Source organism: Muntiacus reevesi, chromosome 9 (assembly GCF_963930625.1).
Source record: "Muntiacus reevesi chromosome 9, mMunRee1.1, whole genome shotgun sequence".
Taxonomy (NCBI): Eukaryota; Metazoa; Chordata; class Mammalia; order Artiodactyla; family Cervidae; genus Muntiacus; species Muntiacus reevesi.
Window position 1 is genome coordinate 61,936,345 of NC_089257.1, and position 21,734 is coordinate 61,958,078.

General features: G+C 54.2%; 3 protein-coding genes across 3 annotated transcripts; 2 read left to right on the forward strand and 1 right to left on the reverse strand.

The window, feature by feature from the left end:
- The first annotated feature begins 5,647 nt into the window (after positions 1 to 5,647).
- On the forward strand, positions 5,648 to 10,580 carry MFRP (membrane frizzled-related protein). Its single transcript, XM_065945556.1, has 13 exons — positions 5,648 to 5,776; positions 5,898 to 6,000; positions 6,118 to 6,231; positions 6,350 to 6,511; positions 6,648 to 6,861; positions 7,298 to 7,428; positions 7,555 to 7,680; positions 7,918 to 7,994; positions 8,353 to 8,501; positions 9,017 to 9,147; positions 9,276 to 9,398; positions 10,139 to 10,266; positions 10,356 to 10,580. The coding sequence occupies exons 1-13, from the start codon at positions 5,723 to 5,725 to the stop codon at positions 10,578 to 10,580; spliced, it is 1,737 nt and encodes a 578-aa protein (XP_065801628.1). The 5' UTR covers positions 5,648 to 5,722.
- Positions 10,581 to 11,242: 662 nt separating this feature from the next.
- On the forward strand, positions 11,243 to 13,251 carry C1QTNF5 (C1q and TNF related 5). The gene is made up of 3 exons (XM_065944176.1): positions 11,243 to 11,470; positions 11,751 to 12,007; positions 12,350 to 13,251. The coding sequence occupies exons 2-3, from the start codon at positions 11,794 to 11,796 to the stop codon at positions 12,865 to 12,867; spliced, it is 732 nt and encodes a 243-aa protein (XP_065800248.1). The 5' UTR covers positions 11,243 to 11,470; positions 11,751 to 11,793; the 3' UTR covers positions 12,868 to 13,251.
- A 1,825-nt stretch (positions 13,252 to 15,076) lies between these two features.
- Positions 15,077 to 17,857, reverse strand: RNF26 (ring finger protein 26). The gene has a single exon (XM_065945157.1). The coding sequence runs from the start codon at positions 17,305 to 17,307 to the stop codon at positions 16,009 to 16,011; it is 1,299 nt and encodes a 432-aa protein (XP_065801229.1). The 5' UTR covers positions 17,308 to 17,857; the 3' UTR covers positions 15,077 to 16,008.
- Between the last annotated feature and the right edge of the window lie 3,877 nt (positions 17,858 to 21,734).

Sequence of the window (21,734 nt, forward strand, 5' to 3'; positions counted from 1 at the left end):
TCAAAGGTCTCGACTCAGCTGTTCTCACTCTTAAGTCATTTTTTCCCTAAATACAAGTCCTACCTCTGGTTCCCTGATTCCATTTCCTAGAGTCTATCTGTTTCAAAGGAGCCAGTGCTCAGAAAATGCGTTCTGCTTTCCGTTGGGGTCACCTTGTCCATGTTCTTATCTTGCCAGGGAAGACACGAGCTCTAGACCACCAGCCTCAAGTTCACCAGCTGGTCAGTGGCAGGGACAGTACGCAACTCGGGGATCTTGACTCCCCAGCAGCTCTCTTTCCATCTGAGTGCTCTTCCTTTTGGCCAAATAATTGACAGCATTTTTCAGGGCTTCCTGCAGCAAATTGCCCAACCCTGTGTTCAGCTGAGCGGAACAGTTAACCTGGGAACTCACTGACTTTACACATTTGATACATGCTAAGTCACTTCAGTCATGTCCAACTCTTTGTGACCTGTGGACTGTAGTCTACTAGGCCCTTCTGCCCATGTGATTCTTACACGTTCATACAGCCAAGAGCAAACCAGCATGATCTGTTGCATACCTGGGCCCACACACCTCTGAGGGTCCTGTCCTTCACTGCTCTAGAGACACAAATGAGCATCTGGGCAGAAGGCAGGGGGCAGCAGAGAGAATAGCATTCATAGTCCAAGCAAAGTACTTCATTTCTCTGGGCTTGTTTCTATCTCTGTAATCTGTGCACAACAAGAGCTACTCAGAATTGTGACTGTGAGAATCTGGCACATAGTAGGTACTCAGTAGATGTCCGTTTCCCCCAGCCTCACCTCCATTTCCAGGACTGTGCCATCAACACTCCATAAGATTCTCATAGCGAGTGATCCTTGGCAAATGCCGAGCTCCCCTGGCCTCTCAGAGTGCTTCTGACTTTTCAGGAATGCAATAAGTATAGTACAGCATCGCCCAAACCACACAGAATTGGTGACGCAGAGCACTGTCTGGGCATTCCAAGGCCAAGGGCTGAGCTCTTCTGGTTTCCTGGTAATCGGTGTGACCTTCCTTTTGGAGACCGCAGAGGGTGGGCTGGGATAGAGCTGCAGTCGTCCTGGCTCCTAGAGACTAAAGATCCAGGAACCAGAGGGGTGAGTCAAGGGTACAGGAGGCAGTGCATAACGAGAGGAGAGTATTGGACAGGCTTAGTGAAGGAGAATTAAGTCCAAATGCACGCCTAGAATGCTGGCCCTGGGAGCAAGCAAAAGGAAAGTCTTCAGAGGACAAGCCTGGACAAAGACAGGTAGGGTGGGTACAGTGTGTGCCAGGGACCAGAGAGAGGCTGATCTGGCAGGAGTGGAGGTCTGGGGCCGGAGGCCCAGTTAGGAGGGAGAGCTAGTGAGCCAGAGTGTAGAAGGTGACAGCTAACTTCAGCTGGCCTTGCCCTTCCTGGTTATGGAGGGGCCACAGAGAGCCAAGCAGACCAAGCTTTGGCAAGAACCAAAGCAAAAGCCCAGTGGAGCTTCCAGGGGTCTGGAAATCGCCTGAGCAAGAAAAGGGGTCACTTCCCCCTTTGCTTGTTAGTTTTATCCACAGTGGCTGGCATCAAAGTCCATGCAGTTGCCCCCGTAGGGGCAAGAAAAGGGAGGGCTGGAGACACAAAGTCCTTGCAGGCAACGAGGAGGTGGGGACATCCCTGAGAAGGAAGAGGCAAGAAGGCCAAGGCCTGGGGCCTGCAAAGGAGAAAAGGAAGCCCAAGAGGCAGCCAAGAATGAAGCAAGAACCCGGGACTCGAGCCGCCAGCAGAAAGCCTCCCCCGGGCCTCAGGGCCCAGGCCTCCTCCGCACACCTGGGCTCCAGCAAAGGCCGCCTACGGGGCCCTTGCCCACAGGCCCTCTCGCCCCCACTATTCTACGTGGTTTGCAGAAAAACTTGGAAGGAAAGAAAAAAATAAAAAAAGAAAGGAAGAAAAGGAACGAAAGCTAAAAATTCAGAATCCAATAGACCCGGCTCTGAAACCCAGCGCTGCTCCTTGCCGGCTGTGTGACTCTGGCGCCCCAGTGACATCTGGAAAATGGGAACAAAAATGCCTCCCTGTCCTTGCCTTGCGGGGCTATTGTGAGGGTCAAATGAGCCAATGAGTGAAGGGTCTAGGTTCTGTTTCTCTCGTCCGTTCACCCAAGCCATCTTCCCACCCTGCCCTGGTGCCTCGCCCCCCTTACCTCCTCTCCTAGGAACACTTTCACGGAGCAGCCAACTGCAAGGGGTGTCGTGGAGGATGGCTGTGGGCAAGGGCAAAGCCAGAGAGACGCTTCCAGCCCTGGCTGCCTCCCCCTTGCCTCCTTGCTACCACTTCCCCACAAACAGGGACTGTTCTGAGACCCGGTTCTGACCAAGCCACTCCCTGCTTAAAATGGGTCACAACCCAGGCTCCTGAGGCCCACAGTGCTAAGCAGCCCCTCCTTTCTCGAATCCCTACCCCAAGTTTTACCTATTAGAATCTTTTACAGTCCTCTCACTTTTTTCCAATTAAAAAATTTTTTATTTGGCTATACCAGGTCCTAGTTGCAGCATGGTGGGATCTAGTTCCCTGATCTGGACTAGAACCCAGGCCCCCTGGAATCTTATCCACTGAACCACCAGGGAAGTCCCTCAACTCTCTAACTTTAGACTAAATGTCCACCTCTTCCAAGAAGTCTCCCTGCCTGTTATAGCTATCAATATTTTCCATGCTAAAATTTGAAAGGAATATAAATACTTATTAATTTTTAAATAAAATTTTAAAATAACAGTAAACCTTTTACATGCTAACATAGTAACATTTTCTTTCTTTTTTTGACTGCACCACATGGTTTGTGGAATCTTAGTTCTGTGACCAGGGATTAAACCACCTGATCAAACCAGTGACCCCCTACAGTGGAAGTACACAGTCCTAACCGCTGGGCTGCCAGGGAATTCCCTTAAATTTTTTTTTAATTTTTATTTTATTTATTTATTTATTTTTTAGTTCTACCACTTTATTGCTACCAACCCAACTCCCTCCACCCTCGTGCACACATGCTCAGTCATGTAACCCCATGGACTGCAGCCCGCCAGGCTCCTCTGTCCATGGACTTTTCCAGGCAAGAATACTGGAGTGGGTTGTTAAATTTTTTTTTTTAGACTACATTTTCCAAAACAAAAAGAACTTAGGAAGAAGGATAGTATTTACATTTTTGCAAATCTCATTAACACCTGGCTGGATTCTCACCTGCTTCACATCAGGCAGCCTGAGCTGTGTGCTCAGGAATGAAAGAGAGAAGGACAAATAATGCCTGTGTTATTTATGGACAATATTTTTGACCTTTTAAACCCTCTAAAAGCAGTCCAGCCTTAGGACCCAGAAAAGCCTTCTGCCCTAGACAAAAGTGCCCCAGGGCCCTCCATTGGGTGAATGGAGAGGAGCTGGGAACTTCCCTGGTGGTCCAGAGGTTAAGATTCTGAGCTCCCAGTGCAAGGGTCCATGTTGGATCCCCGGTCAGGGAATGAGATCCCACATGCCTCAGCTAAAGTGACTGCATGTGTCAATGAAAATCAAAGATATAGTGCAACTAAGACCTGGCACAGCCAAATAAATCTTTTTTAAAAAATAAAAAGAGAGACACAGACTTAAGAAAACAAACTTATGCTCTCCAGGGGGAAAGGGTAGTTAGAGAGTTTGGGATGGACTGGTACACACTGCTATATTTTAAATGGATAACCTATGAGGACCTACTGTATAGCACAGGGAATTCTGCTCAACGTTCTGTGGCAGCCTGCACAGGAGAGGGGTTGGGAGGAAAGTGGATACATGTATGTGTATGTCTAAGTCCCTGTGCTCTTCACTGGGAACTATCACACTGTTAACTGGCTATGGTGGTGGTGAAAAGTCGCTCAGTCATGTCCGACTCTTTGCGACCCCATGGACTGTAGCCAATAGGCTCTTCCTCTATGGGATTCTCCAGGCAAAAATACTGGAGTGGGTTGCCATTTCCTTCTCCAGGAGATCTTCCCAACCCAGGGATTGAACCCGGGTCTCCCGCATTGTAGGCTTTACCACTTTACCGTCTGAGCCACCAGGGAAGTCTCCAATACAAAAATGCTTTTGGTGTTTAAAAAATTAAAATTAAAAAAAATTAAAATAAACAAATAAAAAGAGAGAGAGGAGCTGAATGTGTGCATGTGAGGAGAGCTGCCTCAGGATCACAGACTCAGTCTCCTCTCTTCTCTCCCCACTAGGTTCCTCACTTAGTTCCCCTCTGTCACAAGCCTGCCTCGGGCCAGAGTAGAGGCACAGAGGTGTGTCTGAGAAAATGTGTGTTTTGGATTTTCCCAGTTCAGGGTTCAATACCTGTCTCGGTATCTCACCAGCTGTGTGAACTTGAGGAAGTTACTGAACCTCTCTGAGCCGTAGGCCATCATTTGTAAAAGGATTATGCAGTTTCACAGTGATTCAAGGAGAGAAACCGCACTTAGGATTTCTCACCCAGGGCTAGTATGTAACAGACATTCTACAAACAGTAGAAAAAAAATACGCTGCTCCCCCACCTCCTGCCCTGCCCGACTCAGCCGGAGCATGGCCGAGTCAAAACAGATTACAATCCCTTTCCAGTCTCCCTGCGGACAGCTGCGCCAGGCGGGGATTTTCCAGGAGAACTTTGCTCCTGGAGAGAGAGACATGGAGTGATGTAGTTTGCAGAGGGCAGATTTTCTATCCTGCAACAGCAGATGGCACCACCCACCAGAATTCACAGCCCATCTGAAGGGCCTGTCCTGACCCTGCTCAAGGCCTCAGGCACCTTCTCCTCCTCTGTCCTTTCTCCTGCAGCCTGAAGTGGCCCAGGAAGAAGCAGCCAACCCCTCAAGTTCACAAGCAACCCCTACACACCATGTCCTGCCCACACCATGTTCTTGTCCCTGGGCACCCAGGTGCTTTAGGGGGACTTTCAAAGACCCAGCTTGGGTAATGCCTCAGTCACCCTGATGCCAAGAAGCAGTTGTTGTTTAGTCGCTAAATTGTTGTCTGACTCTTTGCGACCCCGTGGACTGAAGCCCACCAGGCTCCTCTGTCCATGGGATTTCCCAGGCAAGAATACTGGAGTGGGTTACCACTTCCTTCACCAGGGGATCTTCCCCACCCAGGAACTGAACTCCTGTCTCCTGCATTGGCAGGCAGATTCTTTACCCCTGAGCCACCTGGGAAGCCTAGAAGGAGCAGAAGGCCGCTGTTTTTGTCCGGGGTCCTCAGGACTCACAGGCTTTGAAGCTGTCAAGTCCTCACACCTGGCTTTGAAGGCTCCCTCATGCTTGCAAAACTGCCCCACTGCCCCCCTTTCCTCCCAGCACTCACTCAACACCTCAGTGAGGTTAAGAAAGGGGGTGACCAGCTCCCCATCACAGCCCACACAGAGCACCCAGCTTCCTCTGCAGGGTGCCCTCAGTCATGGCCTGTGCCTTTAAGGACCGCTGCTGTGTGCCAGGGTCTCGACTTCAGCATCCTCAGCTGAGTTGGATTAAGGGACCGTTCCATGCCCTTGCGAATTCCTTCTGGCTGTTGTCCCTTCCCCCACACGGAGACGGAATAGCCAGCAGCCTGAGCCAGTCTGCCTAAGGCAGCAGGAGAGCTGGTCTAGCCCGACTGCCCGCAGCCTCAGGGAGCAGAGGCTGCCCTTTGAGAGGGGGACTGGGGCAGGAAGTAGGCTCTTTAGGGCCTTGTGCCGTCGCAGGGACTCCAGAAAGCCATGCAGAGCCTAGAGCCATGAAGGACTGCTCAGATATCGTCCTCTGTGTGGAGACGACAGAGCTGAGCAAGGTAGGGTCACCAGGGCCACTCCCGCAAGACCCAGACGCCTGCCCAGGGCTGCCGTGCCCCGTGCACAGACCTGCCAGGCAGCGCTGCCACCGGCCCTCAGCCCTCAAATCTCTCCCTCCAGACTGAGTTCTGCAATCCTGCTTTCGAGCCTGAATCAGGGCCACCCTGCCCCCTCCCCGCCCTCCGGGAGGATGCCAACTGCAGCGTCCGAGCTCCCTGGCATGGTAACCATCTCAGGGGGTGACCCGGGAGTAGGACAAGAAAGGCCTGGCAGCTGAGGGTGGTAGGTGAGGGACGCCCAAGGGAGAGGGTTCTCAAAACCCTGCCCTGCCTGTCTCCAGGTCGGCATCCCCGACGGCTGCAGCCGGACTGCCGCTTCTCCTGGCTGTGTGTCCTTCTGCTGGCCGGCCTGCTGCTCCTGCTGCTTGGGCTGCTGGTGGCCATCATCCTGGCCCGTAAGTCCCCAGGGCCTGCTGGAAGAAGGGCTTTAGGATGAGACTCCATGAGCTCTACTGCCCATGCCCCGAAGGGATCCAGAACCTCTGAGCTCCTCCCCCATCTTGTCACCTCCAGAATTGCAGGCTACAGCCCCACCCGGGGCCACCTACCATCCACTGCCTTCCCGAGGCCTCGCCACCATTGACACTACCCCTGCCACTTCCACCACCACCTCCCAAGCAACTGGGACCCCTAGAGGGCAACCGGAGGTAGGAGTGAGCCTCGCACCCCAGTCTGGTGAGTACTCAGGGCTGATCTTCCTGGAGAGGGGCCCAAGATGGCAGGAGAGGGGTGTGTAGGAAAAGGCACCTTGAGAAAAAAAAAAAACCTCTCTCTTCTTTTGACTTCTGAATGCTAACCTCCATCTCTGCAGCCTGTGGAGGCCTCCTTCCCGGCCCAAGGGGCTTCTTCAGCAGCCCCAACTACCCAGATCCTTACCCACCCAATGCCCACTGCGTGTGGCATATCCAGGTGGCCACAGACCATGCAATACAGCTCAAGATCGAAACGCTCAGCACGGAGAGTGTGGCCTCTTGTCTTTTCGATCGCTTGGAAATCTCTCCTGAGCCTGAAGGCCCCCTCCTCAGGTAGGTTCCTCTGTCCCCAGAGATCCAAAGCCCCACTCTCTCACCCCTGTCCTGAACGACTGTCTGGAGGGCAGAACCAGGGAGGTGCAGAGGGAAACTCTTGACTGGGAGGAAGAAATGGAGAGACTTGGCCTCTGCACCCAGCTCTGCCACCATCTTGCTATATGACCTTGGGAAGGTCACTTCCCCTCTCTGACCTTGGCTTCCAAATCTGGAAGCTGGAGCTCCCACATGTCTTTCCCATGAATCAATGCTTCAAGGATGGACAAGCAGGTGCCAGGGAGGTCACAGCTCTGCTGGGAAGAAACGGAACCTTTTTTGACACATCGTTCCCAGGATGGGGCTTCAGGAAAGAGGACCACAGAGCCCAGGCAGGCTCCACTCCCGCTGGCCCTGAGCTCTGAGCCGCCATCACCCCCAATCTGGCTTCTTGCAGAGTATGTGGGAGGGTGCCTCCCCCCACACTCAACACCAATGCCAGCCGCCTCCGGGTGGCCTTCGTCTCTGACAGCAGTGTGGAAGGATCTGGCTTCCATGCCTGGTACCAGGCTGTGGCCCCTGGACACGGTGAGTGTTCTCACACCAAATGCCCAGCTACCCATCAACCAGCCACTTTTCTCCCCTCTAGCCGCTCCCAGCCCTGCAAAAGGGGTAGAGCTCTAGAGGGTTCTGAATTCAGATGCCTACCCCCAGGGAGCTGTGCCCACGAGGAGTTCCCCTGTGACCATTTCGTCTGCTTGCTGCATGACTCGGTGTGTGACGGTTTTGCCAACTGTGATGATGGCAGTGATGAGACCAACTGCAGTGCCAAGTTTTCAGGTACAGGTCCGATCAGCCTCGGGGCAGGTACTGTCTGATCCAAGTGCAGTCTGGACCAACACCCCCCCCCCCCCCCCCCGGCCTGGCCCAGATCCAAACCTGCCTGGTCATCCTTCTGGCCCAGAACTTGTTTCCCATGGGCACAGCCAAGACTCTTTGCCACTGTCACTGCCGGACCTACTAGCCAAAGGCACAGATCCTGGTAAACTCATCAGCCTCCCCCTCTCCTCTCTACAGGGTGTGGGGGAAACCTGACTGGGCTTGAGGGCACTTTCTCTGCTCCCAGCTACCTGCAGCAGTACCCTCACCAACAGGTAAGCCAGCCAGCACTCCATGGGGAGGGCAATGGGGCATACATGGGCACACCTGAGCATTGGGGTTGGTGCGATGGAGAACAGCATGGCAGATACTCCTTGTACCTGGACAGACCAGAGATCAAGCAGACAGGAAGGGGACATTATTAAGTGCTTACTAGGCACCAGCTCCCATGCTGGGTAAGCTTATCTCTGAGACCAGACAAGTTAAAGGCCCTTCCGCAAATGATGATGAGAGTGGTATGGACCAAGCACCCCCACCTGCACCCGGGGAAAGCCCGTCTGGAGCTCAGCCTGGGGACCCCGATTGGGACAGGAGAAGGAACCCATAAATTACCCCACCTGTGCCTTCCCCCAGCTTTGCACCTGGCATATCTCAGTGCCTGCTGGACATGGCATCGAACTGCTCTTCCACAACTTCAGCCTGGAAGCTCAGGACGAGTGCAAGTCTGACTACGTGGAGGTGTACGAGGCCCACAACTCAGGGGCCCTCAGTCTCCTGGACAGGTATAGGGCAGAGCCACGGGAGGAGCCAAGGATACAACCCCGCCTCCACTGCCTGACGTCAAGGCTGCCCACAAATTACCACACCCATTCAGTAGCTTCGCTGTCCTCTTTTGCACCAAGCTGGAGGTCTCCTCACTGTCACACTTTTTTAAAAAAGCCTTGTCCTTCCGCACCTTTGTACCTGTCCCTCTTGCCTTGACTCCTTACATTGCTCCTCCAGGAAGCCCTCCCTGGGCCTCTCCCACTCCCAGTTCTCCTGGGTCCGTGTCCACTTCCCCCAGAATCTTCACTAATTTTCCCCAGATTGAAGTGGCTCAAGTTCAAGCAGTGTGTCTAGTCCTTTGTCTACTGAACACGGGTGTCTTCCTCCCATGAGTCAATGACTATGCCTCCCATCCCCTCTGGCATCGTCCAGAGCACCTGGCTCCCGCACCCGCCCCGGGCCTGCAGGAGGCCTCGCGCATGCTCGCTCAGCCAGGCGGCCCGATGCCAGGACCGCTGCCTGCTCTGGACAGGTTCTGCGGGGCAGAGCCGCCCCCGCGTCTCGTCTCCTCGCACCACCAGCTGGCAGTGCTCTTTAGGACAGACCATGGCTTCAGCGTTGGGGGCTTCTCAGCCACCTACCGGGCCCTCAATGCCACAGAGAGTAGGTGGCCCTGGGCACTTGGGTGTGGGCGGTAGGGGCGCCTCCAGAAGAATGGGGAAGGGTTCTAGACCCTGGTCTGTGCACAGTGAAGGCCATGGGGATTCAGACATGTCCCCCTGTGCCTGCAGGCCCCTGTATGCCCGGAGAGTTCCCCTGCCAGGATGGAGGGTGTGAGAGTCTGCAGTGGATGTGCAGCACGTGGCGAGACTGCGCCGATGACAACTGCAGCAGCCCCTTGTTCCCAACCCCAGGTGAGGAGCCTGCCCCAGGGCACTGCGGGCAGGGCTGGCAGACCTGGGAAGGCTGGGTGCCCATCCAGAGAAACCCACGAGCACGTGTCTAAATAGTTACCCCATCCTTCCTGATGGGGGCTGGGGGCCCCCTGTTCAGACTCTGGACAACTTCACCAAATCCTGAAGGGATTCTCCCCCAGCCATGGCAACAGTATTTAGAGTTACCCCGAAAGCAAATGGGAATCTGGGAGACAATGGTTGGGGCTTCAAGAACCAGTCTGGCCTTTGCCACACAGAGAGGTCCACCTCACAGATGTGGATGAGCCCGGGGGAATTCCTTCCAGATGGCTAGTGGTTCTGCCAATGTTGGTGACCCTTGCTTCCTGAGATCACAGAGGTGCCTGCATGATGCCCGGAGCTGGCGAAAGATGCTTGGAGTAGGCTCCCAAGAACAGGAACCCTTGACATGTATATAAGGCACCTCTCCGTGTTAGCTCTTTTGATTCTCACAATGGCAACCCACTCCGGGATCTTGCCTGGAGAATTCCATGGACAGAGGAGGCTGGTGGGCTACAGTCCATGGGGTCGCAGAGTCAGACACAACTGAGCGACTGACACTTTCACTTTCTTTCCATATTACCTCCTTTGGTTCTCACAACAAGCCCCATCTGACCCATGAAGGGTGATTAGGTGACTTGTCCCCAGTCACACAGGCAGGGAGTGCTCCCCAGGGTGACCCTCCCCTCCCCTCCCTGCAGAGCTGGCCTGTGAGCCTGTCCAGGTGGAGATGTGCATCGGTCTGAGCTACAACACCACGGCCTTCCCTAACATCTGGGTGGGCATGACCACCCAGGAGGAGGTGGTGGAGGTCCTCAGAGGTTACAAGGTGCTCCAGGCAGAGATAAGGAGGAGCCCCCAGGAAGGGAGGGAACCTGGGGAGCCGGGTGCCTGAGGGCTCCCCTCTTCCTTCCACAGAGCCTGACAAGCCTGCCCTGCTACCAGAATTTCCGGAGGCTCCTTTGCGGGCTGCTGGTGCCCCACTGCACCCCACTAGGCAGCGTCCTTCCCCCTTGCCGCTCTGTCTGCCAGGAGGCAGAGCGCCAGTGCCAGTCTGGCCTGGCGCTACTGGGCACCCCCTGGCCCTTCAACTGCAACAGGCTGCCTGAGGCAGCTGGCCTGGAGGCTTGTGCCCAGCCCTGACCCTGAGGCGGGGCCCTTGCCCTCTGTTACACACCCTCTTTTGCCCATCAGGGTGGGCAGGCAAGGGGGCAAGGGAAGGGGCCCAGCATGGAACTCTGCCCATCCCCCCACCTCGGGGTCCTCCCAGGGAGGGGAAGAGGAGTCCTCAGTGCCTCTGGTGGGGCCCGCCCACCCTGCCACATCCTGGCCTATGCCTTTACTTTCCCCAGCTGCTGCAAACAGCTGGCCTGACTCCACTGACAATCTGGAGCCCTTCTCACCCAAGTGTCTGACCTTGACTTCCTGTCTTCTGCCTTTCCCATCTCCCATCTGGTTTTTCAGGCTCTCTACCACCCACCTTCTGACATTTTCGTTTATTCAACAGAAAATGTCATCTAGAGTCTAGTTATGTGGCCGGGCCTGTTCTGAGCCCTGGCCATCCAGTTGTCTACTGCTGCTCTAGAACCGTCCACCCTCAGTTCTCAGCTTCTATTTCTCCTGGATTTATCCTTGGTCTCTGCCGCAGCATCATCTCTGCTTCCAGCTCCTTGGAGCTATGGATGCTCTGAGCGTCTGTCTCTCACAGTTCTGCCTCTCTGTGTCCGCCGCAAACCTCTCCCTCCTCTCTCCCCCAAACTTTGGCCGGCCGCCGCGCGACACCACGAGTTATTTCCCTGCTATTTCCCGGCCTGGGCTCTTGGCCCCCGAGCAACTGGTTTCCTCTTGGAGTCTGGGAGGAGCACCGCGGAGCCGGCAAGGAACGAACAGGACCAGGGAGACACCGGGGGCAGGGGGAGCCTGGCTGGAGCGAAGCGCAGGGAAGGCAGCGCTGGGGTCACCTGGAGGGTCTGGATTAGCGAGAGCCCCGAAGGCCACGGAGACAGCGAGCAGCCCCCGGCGCCGGGAGGGGCGTGAGTGGGGCGGGGAGATGGGGCTGGGGGAGGGGACTGTGGGAAAGACTGGGCGCCGGCCGGGGCTGGAGGAGGAGGGAGGTCCGGTCTGTCCTTCCCTCGGCGCGAGGCTTTAGAGGTTCCCGGGTTTAGGGACCCCTCTTCTTCTTCCCCACGCGGTCACTCAGCCTCGCTCAGGGACACGGCAGTGGGGTGGGGACCGAGCCGGCCGCGCCGGGAGTAGGGATCGAGACAGGTCCCAGGATTCTTGGTCCCGACTCCCGTCCTGCCCGGCCCACAGAAGACCAGAGGCCCGCGGCGTCCGGGCTCCGCGTGCCAGCGCCATGAGGCCACTCCTCGCCCTGCTGCTCCTGGGCCTGGCGACCGGCTCGGCCCCTCTGGACGACAACAAGATCCCCAGCCTGTGCCCGGGGCACCCGGGCCTCCCCGGCACGCCGGGCCACCACGGCAGCCAGGGCCTGCCGGGCCGCGACGGCCGCGACGGCCGCGATGGCGCGCCGGGGGCTCCGGGAGAGAAAGGCGAGGGCGGGAGGCCGGGTAAGCGGCGCCTCGGCGGCGATCGGTGGGGACGTCCCAGTGAGCGCGGCCGGGCTCTTGCCCGCGGGGTCCCGAGCTAGCGGTTCACGCCAGGGGGCGCCGCTCCCGTCCCCGCCCGACCCCGTCGGCTCCGGGAGCGCGCAGAGGAGTGACTCAGCGGGGGAGCCGGAACCCCTGGGACCCTCAGATCCGCCCCGAGCCCTGCAGGAAAAGGGGATGGAGGCCCTGGGGCGCAGGGCGGCCCCAGACGGGAAGGAGCGGCTGGGAGGCTGAGGGAGGGTGCGGGAGGACCGCGGCGGGCGCACCCTAACCGCTCTGCTTCCCTCCCCCCCCAACCCGCAGGCCTCCCGGGGCCGCGTGGGGAGCCCGGGCCGAGAGGAGAGGCGGGACCCATGGGGGCAACCGGGCCGGCGGGCGAATGCTCGGTACCTCCGCGCTCCGCCTTCAGCGCTAAGCGCTCTGAGAGCCGGGTGCCCCCGCCATCGGACGCGCCCCTACCCTTCGACCGCGTGCTGGTGAACGAGCAGGGACATTACGACGCCGTCACCGGCAAGTTCACCTGCCAGGTGCCCGGGGTCTACTACTTTGCCGTCCACGCCACCGTCTACCGGGCTAGCCTGCAGTTTGATCTGGTCAAGAACGGCGAGTCTATCGCCTCTTTCTTCCAGTTCTTCGGGGGGTGGCCCAAGCCAGCCTCGCTCTCCGGGGGCGCTATGGTGAGGCTGGAGCCTGAAGACCAGGTGTGGGTACAGGTGGGCGTGGGGGATTATATTGGCATCTATGCCAGCATCAAGACAGACAGCACCTTCTCTGGATTTCTAGTGTATTCTGACTGGCACAGCTCCCCTGTCTTCGCTTGATGCCCACTGGGAAGTGAGCTCATGCTCTCTCCTAGGGGAGGAGAGAGTGACACCTACGGCCCCATCACCCGGGAGGGCTGGCCCCCCTGGAATGTCCTGAATGACTGCAGAGGTGGGGTGGGGGCCTCTCTGTTCTGCTGCCCGCAGGGAACGGGGATCAAGGCTGAGATCAGGGCTGGCAGCATGGGGCAGTAGCTGGATTTCTGCCCTAGATCAAAGGAGTTCGCTGTTCTGGCAGGTTTAGTTCTCCCCAGTTGCTCTGGCCCGGGACCCCAAGGTGCGGTGCTCGCTTCCTGGTCCTCTGTCTCTCTGGGTCTTCCCTCATCCCTCCTGCTCCTGGGCACTTTTTCTCAGAGATCATTCAATAAATCTAATAAAACCCTCCTGCTGGCTTCAGTCTTTCTTTACTGGTGGAAATGCTTTGATTCCGAGAATGGGGAGACATGGGAGAAGGGTGGAGGGAGAGGGTGCTCAGGCAGAAGGGAGGGCTCTGAGGCTGGATGGAGCTATGGACCAGGAGATACAGAAAACAGGCCCAGGTGATGAAGAGGCCGGTCCACGGAGCTGCCCCCCAAGCGGTGTAGGTTATGAACAGGGGCGCCCTGCTGGGGGTGGTGTCCTGGTGGGGGACTCCAGCCACCCAAGAAGGCACACCTTTTTCTAACTCAAAGATGTCATAAGAACTGGCTGGACCTTCAACACGCACATCCCTGCCCTGACCAACAAAAAGGAACTAGAGATTTTCACCCATTGCTCCTCTGGCTATGTGCCTGTTTCCTGGATGACTGGAAGGCTATTTGTCCTCGATGCCAGGGGAGTGGAGTGTCCCTGGCTGTCTAGAGATGTCATTTTCGGAGATGGCCACAAGGGGGCGCCCCAGTTCCAGAATGCAGCAGTGACCCCAGATGGCTTGAGGTCCTGGCTACTAGGGCGATTAGGTAGAGGAAGGGTTTTGAGGTCTCCCAGTAGGATTCCAGATGGGGGTGGGGGATAATGGGGTCATTTGCTCCCAGCTCAGGAAGTTTATCTTCTCTCATAAAATGTTTATCCTCACATTTAACAGAGACTGGAAGGAACTAAGCCTCCCCTTTGTCAGCTCCCCCTCCAGGGTTGGGGGAAGGGAGGCAGAAAAGCCCTTCCTCAGGCCTTTCCACTCCAAGGTGGATGTGGGGAATGCTCCCTCACTGTGCTAGGCCGCGCCACTAAGTCTGAGGCTAGCCGCAGAGCCCCTTCAAGTCTCCCCGCCTTGTCCCGCCCCTAACCCAATGACTAACAAACCTTGGCTTGCCAGGCCCACATCAACTCAGGCTCTCAACGCAAAAGTGAAGGGGCCTCTCCTCAGCGTTTCCTCCTGACCTACCCCTTTCCCCCCTCCCCTCCTTCCAGAAGGTTGTCCCTGGCATTATGCTCCTACATTTAACATAAAATTATGGGGTAGTGTCCCACCCCCCCACCCGTTTGCAGGTCATGTGAGAATTGATATGACGAATGGGGACTGGGCCCATTAAATGAGCTAGAGACAGGCCTCCCAGCTCTCCAAGAGGAGGCCCCACAGCTATACTCCAGCCCATCATAGCGCCACTCTCTGTCAAGAGACACAAAGAGAAGCACCAACTCCTTCAGGGATCTCAGGGTAGATTGGACTCCAGGCAGCAGGAGCCACAAGTGCTCTCCTGGAAAGTGTGGCACTAGAGGAAAAACTTGCTCAAAGGGTAAGTTCACATTCCTCTCTCCGAGGGCTCAATTCTGGCAAAATGGAAAAGATAGGGCTATGCTTAGTCGCTCAGTTGTGTCCGACTCTTTGCAACCCCATGGACTGTATGTAGCCTGCCAGGCTCCTCTGTCCATGGGGATTCGGGACAGAATACTAGAGTGGGTTGCCATGCCCTTCTCTGGGGGATCTTCCCAACCCAGGATCAAACCCTGCAGGTCTCTCACACTGCAGGCAGATTCTTTACTGACTGAGCCACCAGGGAAGTCTGGAAAGGATAGGGAGAGCTTTCCAAAAGCCATACATATGAGAGGGCACAAATTGGAGAAGGTAAAAGCAAATCTAGCCACACAGGGCACGGGCTCTCCCCAAGGCACCCTTTCTCAGCTCTTCCCCTGCCAGTTCCATCAACTACACTTGTTGGGACTGAAAGACCCTGCTGGAGCATCCATTACCATAACCAACCACTGACCCTTGCAAAGATGTACACAGAGGCCATCAGAGCTGTAACACAACTTTATTCATTGGATCCTGGGCCAGGCGGACCCCTCAGGGAGCTGCATGCCCCTCAGCCCTGGTTCCTTCTGTATTTGGACCCTAGTGAAATGTGCAGTCTGCCCTCCCCAGTGGCAGGGAGAGACGGACAGAAGGGGAATACCATTTTTGTCTCTGTGATGTGGGTAGTGAAAGAAGAGGAATAGAAATCTGGTTATCCCTCCTGAGGTTCCCAGTGGTGTCGGGTATCAGAGGGCACATGGTCCCAAAGCCAAGTGCAAACATACACACATACACACACACCTGGGGGGTAATGCTTGATCCCAGTTGTCGGGTCAGGTAAGGAGGGAGCCTTGTAAGATCACAACAGGTAGAAGCAGCTCAAAGGGCACCTGAGATATACTACCCCCAAAGCCTGCCAGAGCATAGCAGCTCCAGCTGAAAGCAAATGTTCAAGATCATTCTAAGGCCCTTGAGTTGCCAAAATACCCAAATGACATTGATGTGTGTGGCTGAAAAAGCTGGGAAGGAAATGGGCAGGGAGCAGGGAGAGAACTTACAAATCCGGAACAGAAAAACCAGAAGCGAAGTGGGGGGGAGTCCCCAACGCTGGCATCAGGGTGGGCCCTGGCAGGCTGGAAGGGAGTCCACAGTGAACAGTCTCCAGGGCCTTGCAGAGTGACACCCTCGCCACCCTCGGCATCACAGGGACACACAGGGTAAGGAAAAGCTGTTACCCTGCCCCTACCCAAGTCACAAGTGTTCCAGCGTTTCCCATTTCAATGTCCTGGAGATGCAGCTTAGAAACTCAGCACGATGACTGTGGGGGCAGCAGGGGATGCAGGCCGGGACCCAGAGATCAGGTGTGAACGCTGTCTGCGCGCAAATGGCTGCGTGGAGCATGGAGGGGTGGGCAGGAGGGAGGGAGGAAACCTTCAGAGGTAGACGTTGAGGGTCTGCAGGATGCCCCGACGGCACAGTGGGCAGTTGCGGTGGTAGACGGGGTGGCGCATCAGGATCTCAGTGCAGGCCTGGCACAGGCACAGGTGCCGACAAGGCAGAAGCAGCACCGTCTTGCTCTGGTCCTGGCAGATGACACACTTCTTCCGCTCCTCCTGCTCCTTCAGCAATTTCCACGGGTCCTGCCCAGCTACAGACTCCTCCACGTTGAGCCTCTCCCGGCCCCGGGCTGCCGTCACTCTGGCCATCCTGACCTCCTCTTCTGCCTCCGACTGGGGCCCAGTTTCAGGAAGAGCATCCTGTCGCCATGTCCTGGCTGAGGGCAGCCTCCTAGGGCCACCCTGGGGGGCTCCAGGGGCCCCTCCCCGGTTTGGCCAGCTCGCCAGCTGCAGGCTACGACTCCAGACTCGGCGCCAGGCCTCCAAGCCCAGGACTAGCCGAGAGAGACGCACAACATCCTCTCTGAGCCGGTGGTAGGATGGCCGGGCATGGAGCTGACTGAGCACCCGGGTGGCCAGCCTCAGGGTGAGGTCCGGGTGCAACAGAGTCACTGTCACTGCCAGCACACAAGCCAGCAGCACCAGGCCAGTGAGATTGACAAGCACAAAGCTGGCCAGGAGGCGGGCAGCTGAGGCCAAGAGCTCCAGCACTAGCTGGCAGGGGGTCCAGAGAAGGATGGACATGGCCACGGCACTGCTAGAAATGTGGGCTAGGAAGGCAGCCACTACATCTGTCATCCTCCACAGCGGCCCCATCACTGCATCCCACAGGGCCAGCACGAGGGAGAAGAAGTTCTGAGTGCCGATGAGGCAGATGTTGACCAGGCTATTGATCACGTAGGCCACCAGGCTCATGGTGATGGCACAGACGTCACAGATCTGACGCAGCAAAGCATGGCCATTGGAGATCATATTGAGGACACCTCGGTGGAGGATCTCCCGGCTCCTAAGCGCCCCATGGGAGGCCAGGTGCCCCAGGAGCTTTAGGCTCTCCAGGCCAGAAGAGCAGCTGTACAGTACTGCAGACAAGGCCTGCAAGCCCCCACAGGTGAAGCGGACCATAGCTTCAATCAAGGCCAGAAGTGAAAGTAAGACTCCTCGGCCCAAGTGCAGAAGACTAGTCAGTACCGTGTGTGGCAGGTTGTAGATGAAGGCCAGGAGCCAGGCCAAGGAAGCCAGGAGGGAGGACACCAGCAGGAAGTTGAGATCCAACACCAAGGTCAGCACATCCAGCAACAGGCCCACCCCATTCACTACCAAGTACACAGCCTCCATGATAGGGCTATGGGGTTGGTCCAAGAGAAGTCTGGCTCCCGGTTGAGGGGGGTGTCAGGGTTGTCAATATTTGGGGGAAAACGGGCTCCGGGATTAATCTGGAAGGGAGGTGAACGGTCTCTCCAATCTGAGAGAAGCTGAGGAAGAACTGGGTTAGAAGTGGAGTCTCAGGGGAGGGAAAGAGGGCCAGGTCTCCCAGTTTTGAAGGCGATCTGTTTGGGAAGAAAGAGCCCAAACATCTCTAAAGTGGAAGTGATCCCGGGCTGGAGGAAAAATCTCGGCTTTGGAGGCCTGCTGGTGGCGTACCACGGCCGGGCAATGGGTCAGATCGAGAGGAGACCGGGAACGGAAGGGATCGGGCCAGGCCGGGGCCGGGTGGGGGCGGCGCAGGCTGGGCGCGAGCTCGCGGTCCAGCTACGCAGGTGCCCCTGTCCCCTCCCGGCCCCCGTTCTCTGGGCTCGCGGAGCTTTGCGCCCAAGGGAGCAGGAGGGAAGGGAGCGAGCCTCAGCAAACCCCAGGCGCGGCCTCTACTCCGCTGGGCGCCGCCATCTTGTGTGAGAAAGGGTGGGGCAAGAGGCAGGCAAGGAGGGAGGGGCGACGAACTCTGGCCAATCGGTGAGACCCAACCACAGGAAACGTCGAGCGCTCACTGGTCCGTTTGAACGGCGCCCAAACACATTCAGTGCTTTACAGCGGTGGGGCGGAAACAGATTGAAATCCCCGCCCCCTTGAGGCGGGGATTGGTCGATTGAAGGGCAGAGGCGAATTGCCCCAGCCCCGCCCCCTAAAGGAGCAGGACTTTGTGTATGTGTGTTCTGTGACTCAGTCGTGTCAGACTGCGACTCCACGGACTGTGGTCTGCCAAATTTCTCTGTCCATGGGATATCCTAAGCAAGAATGCTGGAGTGGGTTGCCATTTCCTACTCCAAGGGATCTTCCTGACCCCGGGATCGAACCCGCCTCTCTTGAGTCTCCTGCATTGGCAGGTGGATTCTAAAGGAACAGGACTTCGGACTGGGCTAATACGGGCGCTGTTCTTTCTCTTCTCCTCCAGCCATTTTTTTTTTTTTTTTTTTTTTTTTAAGTACGGATTGGTGGTCACTGTTCTGAACCAGGCTTTGGGATTGCCGCAGCCAGACTCAGTCCCTTGTCCTCCTCCATTCATCCATTTATTCCGTCGTGTATTGAGCTACTACACATGCACTGGGGATGCAAAAAATGTTTAAGACCTGCCTGCTCACAAGCAATTTAAGGGGAAACAGATTGTGATAGGGGATTCCCAAGCTGCTATTTCCAAACTGTTTCCTCAAGCTCTGTCACGTTTTCTCAGCATCCTCAGGAGATTACCTCATTGTCGGTAAGAAAAAGAGGTCACAGGCCGGAAATAGCTCACACTCCTAGCCCAGGCCCTATTCATTTGTTTACTTAAACACTCTAGTTAGATATCTGCCTGGGCAGCCTTAGTAGTGACCTCAAAAATTTATCCCTTTTAAAAATATTCAAATAATATTTAAAATATCTAAGATCCTATCCCAAATATATTGAGAGCCTGGTGTTCTTTACTAAAGCCAAGAATACTTGGGGGTCTGAGCCTTCCCCAGGCCTCTTTTGCTTTAATTTCCTGCTTCCATTTGTCCACTGAAAACAATGCACAACAAGAAAGTTGTGAGTTAAGTTTTACTTAGGGTAAAACAAGGACTATAGGCCAGCAGACAGCCTTTCAGATAGTTCTGAGGAAGTGCTCAGAAGAGGTAAGAGGGGAGGTGGATATATATATATATGCAATTTTGGTAGGTAATCAGGCAGACGTGCAATTTCACACATGTTTTTACAGAAGGCTGCTGCCGGTCACAGGAAGTTTGCTGCTAGTCGTGAGAAGCAGATGTCTCAGTTAATGATTGTAGTGCTTTTCTAGATATAAGAAGGTGCAAGAATTTGGGTTCATAAAATCTCCTGAAAATAACTGTCCAAAGGCCTGTTCTGCCTGTTTTTCCCAGAGCACAGAGTGCCTCATTCCTGCTCTTGGCTCTGAATTCCCTTCAGGGTATGTCAACATTCAGTGACTGGTGGCTAGTGACAGTCTTTAGTTGGCACATTAAACTCTTCATCTCCACTCTGGCCTGGACTTCTTAAACTGTCCCCATCACCCCACCCTTGACACTGCTTGAATCCTTTCTCTCCCAAAGGACCACTGATTCATGACTGAAATATTTGCACACCAATTTTTATAGCCTCAAGACCGAGAAAATTCCTACCAGACGAGTGGCATTAGTGATTGGTTAAGATGCTATGGGCATTTCCTTGGTGGCTCAGATGGTAAAGAATCTGCCTGCAACGCAGGAAATGCAGGTTTGATCTATCCCCTGGAGAAGGGAATGGCTACCTACCCACTCCGGTATTCTTGCCTGGAGAATTCCAGGGACAGAGGAGCCTAGCGGGCTACAGTTCATGAGATCACAGAGTCAGACACCACTGAGCAACTGACACTTTCACTTTTTAGGATGCATTGAGTGGGTATTTTACCTAATATGGGGTCAGGGAACTGACTGGTTTAGATGATTTGAAGGCTTATGGCAGCAGTAGATATAGGGCTCCGTCAGTTCCAGAGATTTCTGTCCTGTGACCTTGGTATAGGGCTCCACACCTCTGAACTGGGTATAAGGCTCCACAGTTTGCTTTCACCCTGACCCCTCCACCCTGTTCCCTTCGAGTAACACCCTAAGCCCCACAAATCACAAACACACTGAAAACTGTTTTCCTCTCTCAATCGGCATCCGAGGCTTGGCACTGGTACAGGAGAACCCAAACCCTAAACATCAGCTCTAGTAATAACACTGTTCAGGCCCAGAGAAGCACTTCACATCTCCTAACCCATGTCCTGGAAACATGAGGTGACTGTATCCAAATGCCACAAAGTTCTATGGTTTGTGCCAGGGGAGGATTTAAGCCACTGAAGCACTTAGGGAAGAAAAGAAATACATTAATTAACTAGTCAAATCCTCTTGCTTTTCCTCCTGTCCCAATTTATGGTTCCAGAAGTACTCAGAAATTAATGTGGTATGTGCAATAGTGGCTGAGGAACATTTGTCATATTAATTCATATTTTAAAAAATTTGTCTATGTATGAGTCTAGATGAAACAGGCTCGCAATTTAATTGGTTTTAGTCCTGTTCTAATTTATGGGAAGGACTGAAGAAAAGCAACTTAATGATTTTAGGCATTGATTTAAAAGAATGTTGAAGGCAAGTTGATAATGTGATTGACATGGTTAGGAAAAATAAAGATGAACAAGGTAATTTTTTTCACTGAAAATCCAGAAACATTTTTTGTGCCATATGCCAAGTATGGCATATAGTTATTTGTTACTATGACCTGACCTCAATTGTGATCATCATGGCTTTCTTTGGAACATTAAAAAGATTATATATAGAATTTTCTGGACCTTCCCAAAGATGAAACATCTTAGGAAAACACATGTCACGTTTGACTTCACAACACTCTTGGACACATAATGAGAATATTGGCTAAATGCTAATAAAACAAGTAGACTTAATTAACACATGATACTAAAAGAACTTGAAGAGTTAAGCAAAACAACAGAAAACTCTCAAATAAAGAGTTTCCACATGGTCCCAAGTGGAAAATGAAATTATTATTGAAAGTGTGCTACCCACAGATATTTGAGAGGGACTGTTTCTTATTATTAATAATATTGACACAAGTTTAACAAATCTAAACCTAAGTTTGACCGTTTTAGTTTCTTTCTCACAATTGATGAGCTAATACTAATACATTATTATTACTAACTGAAGTCCATAGTTTACATTAGGTTTCACTTTTAATGTGGGACATCCTATAGAGACTTCCCTGGTAGTCCAGTGACTAAGACTCCAAGCTCCCAATGCAGGGGAGTGGAGTTTGATACCTGATCAGGGAACTAGATTCCAAATGCCACAACTAAAGATCCCACATGCCGCAATGAAGACCCAGCACAGCCAAATAAATAAATAAAAATAAATATTTAAAAAAAAAAAACCCTGAAATCTGCTGTAGATCCTATGGGTTTTGACAGATGTATTATACCATGGTCTACCATTTACAATATCATGCAAAGTATTTTCCCTGCCCTAAAAGTCCCCTGTGCTCCACAGGGATGACCCCTTCCTGCCTCCCCTCCAGCCCCCCTTCATGGCCATCACTGATCTTTTTGCCATCTTCTTCGTTTTGCCTTTTCCAGAATGTCAAATCACTGGAATCATGCAGTATGTAGCCTTTTCAAATTATCTTCTTAGCAATAAACATTCAAGCTTCCTCCATGTCTTTTTGTGACTTGATAGCCCACTTCTTTTTAATCCCCGCATAATAATCCATTGTATGGATGCAACTGCCAGTTTGTTTATCCATTCTCCTATTTTAAACAACATCGT

Coding starts and splice junctions, on each gene's coding strand:
- C1QTNF5 (XM_065944176.1), top strand. CDS start 11,794: ATGAGGCCACTCCTCGCCCTGCTGCTCCTGGGCCTGGCGACCGGCTCG. Junction 12,008..12,349: donor AGGCGAGGGCGGGAGGCCGG/GTAAGCGGCGCC, acceptor CCCAACCCGCAG/GCCTCCCGGGGCCGCGTGGG.
- RNF26 (XM_065945157.1), bottom strand. CDS start 17,307: ATGGAGGCTGTGTACTTGGTAGTGAATGGGGTGGGCCTGTTGCTGGAT.
- MFRP (XM_065945556.1), top strand. CDS start 5,723: ATGAAGGACTGCTCAGATATCGTCCTCTGTGTGGAGACGACAGAGCTG. Junction 6,862..7,297: donor CCTGAAGGCCCCCTCCTCAG/GTAGGTTCCTCT, acceptor GGCTTCTTGCAG/AGTATGTGGGAGGGTGCCTC. Junction 7,681..7,917: donor CTGCAGTGCCAAGTTTTCAG/GTACAGGTCCGA, acceptor TCCTCTCTACAG/GGTGTGGGGGAAACCTGACT.